The following is an 8,127-nucleotide window of genomic DNA, read 5'->3' on the forward strand; positions in this document are numbered from 1 at the left end:
CAGTTACAGTTGACATTCAACATCATATTTGTTTTAGGTGCTCAGCTCAGTGGCTAGAGATTTATGGTGGTGTGTTTTAATAAAATATTTAGCAATAATAAGTAGGAAATTGATATGTGTAAAGGTTTCAGATATTTCTGCTGTATTTAAATCAACATTTTAATCTCCTTGGTCCCTGAGGCTCTCATGAATTTCACTTTTTAAATAAATAAATAAAAATGCAGCTGACATTTTAGATAGCTATGCAGGCTTATTTCTTAGATATTTCTATATTTTAGACTCTAGTTATAACATTTTCCCTGGATATTTCTGATAAATTATCTAGAAGAACTGTACAGATAACATGAGTTACAAGCAACAGTAGTAAAAACCATGGGTTTGGGAGCCAAGAGATCTTATTTTAGTTCTGAAGACTATCATGACTAGCAGAGTATACCTGGGCAAGTTACTTATAAACCTTTTGGGATTCAGTACATTCATCTAAGATAAAAAGGAGATTAAATAGGTGATCACTGTAGTCCTTTTCAGCCATGAGATGCAAATATTTTAAATTTCTTCTGAAATACAAAATTCCAATCAAAGAGGCTGTGTGAATGAAAGGAGAGCTTGGTAAGGTAGTAAACTGGATCAAGTACAATCTGAACTGGGGTTTACATTATTATTTATACAGAAAACAAAGAACATCTTGGATGCTACTATGATTCAAAGTGTAACCAGATGCTAAGTGGAAATAAATAAAAATGACCATATTTCCCTAAATCTCTATCAAGGTAGAAAGTTTTCAGGTTGTATGTCTATCTTCATCTATGGTGTGGTGGTCAAGTTTGCAATTCATACAAAAATGGACAAGATGGTTTTGTGGACAGAATTAGAATCATTTCATAGAACCAAAAAATTTTAGATCAGGAGGGATCCTTACTGATTTCCTCCTATAACCTCATAATAGAGATGAAGAGACTTCTGTCTGAGATCTGAAAGATATTTACTAGTGGGAAGGGGGAAAACCCAACCCCAAACCAATGAGATTTTAAATAAAAAATAAACAAAACTTTGACTCAAGTGCTTAAAACATCTCATGTATATATAGCCCCTACAGGAGTATGGCAGTCAAGAGTCATGGGAGGGACAGCATTAAAAGCTGAGAATTGTGAAGGAGCATGACAGGACTTCACATATTTGAAGGCAGCTTTTGTTCAATATATGAACAGACTTCTCCCAACCTGATCAAGGTTATTAAATTTGCCCTCACTAGAGGAGGCTAGATAGAAGCCATAAACTACTGTTGTTTTTATAGCTTCTTACAGTTCTGGGGTAGGACTTCAGATGAAATAATCTAGGATTTTATAAGCTCACTGCTTATACAAGAATACTACCATGAGGTACACCAGCAGCTGGAGTAGCCTGTGACTCAGGCTACTGCCCTTTAGGTTTCAATCTTGCAGTTGGAGTAGAGTAACTGAAATGATCAAAAAAGTGCAGGTGGGGAAGGTGATAGTTAGGAAAAAACCTGATAATTCAAAAATTTAGTTTGAGAACTGGATTTTAGATTACCCTAAGGTATACTTCATTAAAAAAAAAAAAACAAAAAAAAAACCCCAAAAAACCTTAACAAACTTAAACACCTACTTCAAGACATCCCTCAATTATAAATTTCTTTGAGCAGAACACAGGCAGGAAATAATTTTAATACAGAAAAAATTAATTTTAAAGAAATGAAATGATCCCAGACAGTATTAAAGTATGACTTCCTAAACAGTAAGCTTGAAATGATCGTTTAGAATGAGTTTTTTTTATCATTTATCAGCTGCTACCCAGAACTGGATTCAGAAATCCAATCTGAAAACAAAAGTTTGGTGATTTACTTGATGGCACAGTATAACTGAATCTGAATTCATTTGGCTGACTTAAACATGAAATTTTTGGTCCCATTTAGTGAGACCACTCCTGCATGTCACTGTAAAACTGCAGAACTACTGTTAGTATGTTTTACTATGGTACTAGTTGAGACTGCAGTTCTGAGTTCTGAAACATATTTGGAAGGATTACGTTCTTACAGAGTTACAAAATCCAACAATGAATAGCTCAAATCTAGAGTTCTTTCTCTATGGTAAGATTATAATTTGTTACAAACTGAGGTAAACTGCCCTGACTAAGCTACAGACATTGAGAATATAGCATTCTAGCTATAAATTTCCTATTCACTTAAGTCGTTAGTGCAGATACGTGAGCTTAGACAACTTAGAATGCTGATGAAACTGCATTGGGAACTAGGATTTCAAATCCTGAACATGGATTTAAATGGTTGTTTAAAAATCACTTTACTGTTTTCAGTTTTTCTGAATTATAAAGAATCCTTTCTAATTATGATAAAAGGTATTAATTCTGACATCTGTATTTTCCAAACTCAAATACATGCAAATGATACTTAGTCATCGAACAAAGAGTAAATTTTCAAAGGTGCTTTTATAGTTAAAAAAAACACAAACTAGGATTTGGAAACTGTTCAAATCACATATTAAGTAAAGATTATTAAACAATACACACTTTATCCTTAAGTGCTAAAATCTAGTTCTGAAAATTCTTAGTGCACGTATAGTAAGTCCTTCCAAGTTCCTCAACATTGTATCACTCTGCTGTGTAGTATCCAGCGGATACAGAACTCTAGCACTTGACTAACCAGACTGCCCTTTTAGCCATACAGCTAATGCATAATGGCCAAGACTGGGAAGCAAACACATTCTGAGCAACTGAAAGAGGCTACAATAGTTGCTGTGTAAAAGTTCATTCCCCTTATTAAAAATAATGGTCTCCTGATATCCTCATTTAGAATAATTCTATTTGAAAATGAGAATAAATAGGCCCCTATAGATGATTATTTAGAAAAATGAAAACTCAGTCCAGAGGGCATCACTATATCACAGCACACACATAATATTTAAAACAATGATAGAATAAAAAATGGCTAAATCAAAACCCACTTATTTGGCTTAAACGGCAGACAAATATATGAACTGACTCATCTCAATGATTAAGTTCCAAAGTCAGGACTGTACAAAATAAAATAAAAAATAAATTAAGTCAGGAGAATAAAAATTAAAAATTTCTTAAGAGTGCATCACATGACGAAGATCCATCTCTTTCAATAAGCCCAATATAGTCAAGTTTTTCTTCTGACATCAGACTGGATCAGAGTTTCCGTGGCTGAGTACCAGATGAAGTAGTATTTGAGGGCCACGTTATAAAATAAATCTTTAAAATTGTAATTACACTGCCCGAGGTGAATGTTTAACCTAAGAATGAAGTGTCAACATGAATATTCACACCTGCTGCTCCCACAAAGGCCCACTCTGCAACTACATTCTTTCAGGAGAATTGTATCCAGAAACTTGTATAACATCTGAACTACTAGTTTTTTTTTTTTTCCTCCAGGGGCTCACAGTTAAATTCATTTAAATGTACACATGATATAACGCTACTGTAATGCACTTTAGAGAGGATAAAGAGAAAAGCTTTAGATTTCTGGAACATTAACAAATGTGAAAGAACAACATGTTACTCAACAGCAATCTGTCGGTATCTACTCTCTAAGCATAAGCGTAAGTAGGACCTAGTAAAATTGAAGGAAAAACCAAAAACAATTCAGTGCAACAGAACAAAACTGATAAGGCCACTTTTTCAAAAGTTGCATCACATATATAAGGGGAAGAAATAATTAAAAAGAGAATTACAGAGTTACTGTAGCTTTTTTTTTTTCAGCTAAAGTTTTGGTCACACAGTAATGTTATTCCATGTTCACCTTCTGATATTCTTTGACCAACACAAATCAAGTTAGTCTTACAATATTGATGCTCACTTAAGTTGTATAGCAAAACAATTTACATAAAAGATCATTACAAGATCCTAAAGATGGTTACAAAACTCAACTTCTCTATTTTAAGAGGTGGAAAAGATGGGGATTGATGGGACACATCAATTTTCAATGTGAAATCTCAAAGAATTTTACACATCTTAAAAATCTCCATCAGAGAAGACATATTACAAGCTTATACTTTTATAATCTGTACACTACTCACACTATAAATAAGCCCTCCTTCATTTTGATTAAGATTATAAAAGCAGAGACAAACTGACTCTTTATGATACAGACGGAGACTAATGGGATTATAAATAATCTGTCAAGCCTCAAATAATTTAATTATCTTCTAGTTAATTTCTAAAAGGGTGATTATTTTTCTCCTGAGCTGAAAAACTTCCACTTCATCAAAGTACTTTTTTTCTAAACACAAAGTAAACTATTTATAAAATCTTTTCTGGAGATCTTTAGGAATAAGCAAATTTTCATATTTATTAGAAGGTTTTACTGTAGCTTTATCAAATAATTAGGGAAACAGAATAAATATTTTTATAGTCCTTTCAAAATTTTTATTTAGCTTTACAAAAATCTGTAGTAACATAGTGTTTTTAAAGATTTTATTTATTTATCTTTAGAGGGGAAGGGAAGGAGGGAGGGAGAGAAATATCAATGTATGGTTGCTTCTCGTGCGCCCCCTGCTAGGAACTGCTGGGAACTGGCCTGCAACCCAGGCATGTGCCCTGACTGGGAATCAAATCGTGACACTCTGCTCCACAGGCCCGCACTCAATCCACTGAGCTACGCCAGCCAGGGCTGTAGTAAAATAATTTTAACAGTGGACTTATATAATCTACATGCCTCAACACATTTATGCTTTAAAATACAAAGGTAAATTTTTAGAAAGATTTTAACTAGACAGCATTTATTTCACACATATTTCACTAAATAGCTATAATGCTAAAATATTATCTTAAAATGTTTCCAATTAAAATAATCTTTTAACTTAAATATTGTTCTATGAAAAATTAGTATGTATCTTATAAATTATTCTGAATTACTGTGACAGATAAAGCTTTGGGTATCTACCGACTCGCTGGTCTACATTTATGCAAACTAAGTGAAAGACTAGAGAAGTGTCTAAATGTAAAACAGCAACATTTTATGGTCCATTTTTTCATATTATTTTGAAAATATAATTGTTCATTCTTGTGTTCCCCAGAATGCACCCAGAAAACAATTGTAATACATTAAATACAGAGTGGGGAAAAAGTAGAATTACAGTTATGAGCACATAAAACACATTATTATTATTACTTATTATTGTATTATTTTCCACATGAACAACTGTAAACCTACTTTTGGCCACCCTATAGTAATAAACCACACCTTTCTATGTGAGTATGTTTAAATGAAGACACATGTACAAACAATTCAAATAAATACTTAAACCTAGGTCTTTCTTTTTTTAACTATTTTGAGAGAAAAGGACTCTAAGTGGTAATAATAATAAACCACATATTCAAAAAATTGATAAATCTGACATTTCCACAGCAATGTATATCATAACAAATAAACATACCAAAGTGTGCTGAACCACTGTTTTTACTTTGTGTAGAGGTACTGCATGACTGGGTCCCAGGCTGTGCTGTTCCTGTTCGAGTTATACTCCTATATAATTTGCTACAGGAGAATTCATCGTCACTGTCATGTAGGGATGGTGTCCGAGGCCTAAAATGCCGCCATCTACATGATTTGATATTGACTAGTATCTGACTGAGGTCTTTAGAGAAAGATTTGTCCGAGGTATTTGTTTCTGAGGTATTGGCAGACTGATTGACTGAAGAATGTTGTGTTGAGGACAGCAATTCCAAATCCAGATGGCGAAACACATTGTCATAGTCTGAGTGAGCTCTGTCCAATAAGACCCTATTAAAAATAAGGCAGAAAACATGTTTGTAAAATACCTATTCAAAAATGGTATAAAAAAGAGGGTTCTTTCTCTTCCCACTCCAAAAAGCCATCTCATACTTAATATTTAAATTTGATTATTGTAGTATTTAGCTCTATATGCTAAAATGCCAGTATCTGATAAAGGTTCTTTCTTTTATGTTATTTATAATGATTTCATTTACCTCAAAGAATAAGGTAAATATTTTACAACTGTAAGAGTTGTAATTCTACTGGATAGCCTACCAATATAAGTTACTGATAAGATATCAAAGTATTTTACTTTTCAAATTACTTTTTTATATTGAAGATTGTCACTGCCATTACAAAGCACCAAAACACTTTATAAAATGTTGCTAACATATCTGTTATCTATTTAAGTAAAAACATCATATTTTTTGAGGGATGGGGAGGAGGCAGGAGAAAAGCAGTAAAAGGTATGTTTAAAATTTCTAATAAATAAAATATCTGAGATGTTATAAATTTAAACTTTATAAATGACTCCACTTTAACATGCTAACACTGATTCATGCTAGTATAAAATACAATATAGCAAACAAACAGAATTCTTACTACTACTGATACCAATGTAATGACATGGGAAAAAGTGCTAAATAAAATATATTTTGGATACAGAAGCAGATTTGACTTTGGGTGGTGAACACACAATGCATTATACAGATGATCTATTGCAGAACTGGACACCTGAAACCTGTAATTTATTAACCATTGTCATCCCCAAAGTTTTAATAAAATTAAAAAAAATAGGGAGACTGAAGATGACAGTGAGGTAGGAGGGAGCAGATTCCACTTCCCCCTACACACAAGAGAAAAACCTAGCCAATTTGCGGAGGAACAGAGCGAACAGCCAACAGTACCCTGGAATACATGAAGATAGGAGACCAAAAATTGTGGAGGGCATTAAAAAACCAGATGGTAAGGAGAGTGCTTCAGGACAATAAGGTCCCTGGGACCAGCTTGGGGACCAGGGCAGCTGCAGCCCCAGGCCCAGCCATAGGGTTCTTGGGAGAGAGCTGGGTTAACGGCTCTCCCCTGCCAAGCAAGGATTGAGCAGCAGCAGGAGAGACCTGGTTACTTTAAGTCACTGAGAGGGGAATAAGGACTAAGTGGCAAACACACATGGGCTGTGAGCACCCATGGAGTCTGTGGACACTGGCTGGGGAGAGATGAGAGTGGGGCTGGGATGAGCCCTGACCTGGATAGTCCTCCGTCTGGTTGGAGAATTGGGTTGTGTGAGAGGCCAGGCCTCTGTATGGAGCAATAAGCTTGAACGGGAGGAATTTCTCAAAAAGAAAAAGTGAAAAAAGAGACAATGTTTGGGGAATTCCCGGGTAGCAGCCATCCTGGCCTCCTCCCAACCAGCTAGGCATTGTTCCCGAGGTGGCTTGCAAGGCCTCACCTGTACTCTCATAGACCTGGGAAGACTGGGAAGTGTGCACCTGAACCTGAGGGATCAGAGGCACCTGGCCAAGCACACAGGACAGCATAACAGGGAAAGTGCCAGGGAGAGTGCACTCTGAGGAAGGTCTGGAGACCACACCCAAAGCCCTAGGTAGAGTGCATGCCCGAACCTGTGGAACCTGCAGGACCAGAGACCGCTGAAAAAAAGGGCTGGAAGCTGACTGAGTGCAGAGAGGGAGGAGAGCAAAACTAATCACCCCTCCCCTCAGCCTCCTGCAGCCAGAAAGACCAGCAAAAGTGGTTTGGCCAGTTTGAAGGCAGCAAGAGGCTTTTTTTTTCTTTGATAAAGTAATTCTTTATTTTCTATCTTTTAACTCCGTTTTCCTCTCTTTGCCTCTTTCTTGTTTTATTCGTCCTTCCTTTCTTTCCCATTTTATCTCTTCTTCCTTCCTCCCTCCTCCTTAAAAAAAAAAAAAAATTCCCACAAGTGAGACAAAAAAACCTGGAACTGTGAAAAGACCAGAGTTGGACCCAAACAGGGGGCATCCAACAGCTAAGATAGTGAGACAAATTTCACTTTGCTACTACAGAGAACCTTCAAGTTATTGCATATTTGTATTATCATTTTTTCATTATTCTTACATCTTTTATTTTATTAGTACTTTCGTATTCCTCTTCTTTCTGTTTAGCCTCTTTGCTTGGCTGGTTAAATTTTATTGTTTGACTGGTTTCCCTTGTTCTCTCTTTCATAGTGTATTGTTAATTTACTGTCTTTCACTTCACTTGTGTTCCATTAGCACACTACTCTAAGTCCCATACTTCCTATTCTTGTTATCCAGATTCTGTCATATGATTGTTGCTCCATTATTATTCTAACGAATAACTACAGAGCACCCCTCCCAGAT

At 35.4% G+C, this 8,127-nt stretch overlaps 1 protein-coding gene across 4 annotated transcripts in view; it reads right to left on the reverse strand.

The window, feature by feature from the left end:
• EPC1 (enhancer of polycomb 1) overlaps positions 1-8,127 on the reverse strand; it is a 123,604-nt gene that overhangs the window by 7,494 nt on the left and 107,983 nt on the right. For all 4 annotated transcript variants that reach the window (XM_037037801.1, XM_037037799.1, XM_037037800.1 and 1 more), the window contains one exon: positions 5,433-5,779. In XM_037037801.1, the coding sequence (XP_036893696.1) occupies positions 5,433-5,779 (347 nt within the window). The remainder of the gene's footprint in view (positions 1-5,432; positions 5,780-8,127) is intronic.

The sequence above is a fragment of the Sturnira hondurensis genome, unplaced genomic scaffold (genome assembly GCF_014824575.4).
Source record: "Sturnira hondurensis isolate 20B ecotype Veracruz unplaced genomic scaffold, ASM1482457v3 Scaffold0023456, whole genome shotgun sequence".
In the NCBI taxonomy this organism is placed as follows: Eukaryota; Metazoa; Chordata; class Mammalia; order Chiroptera; family Phyllostomidae; genus Sturnira; species Sturnira hondurensis.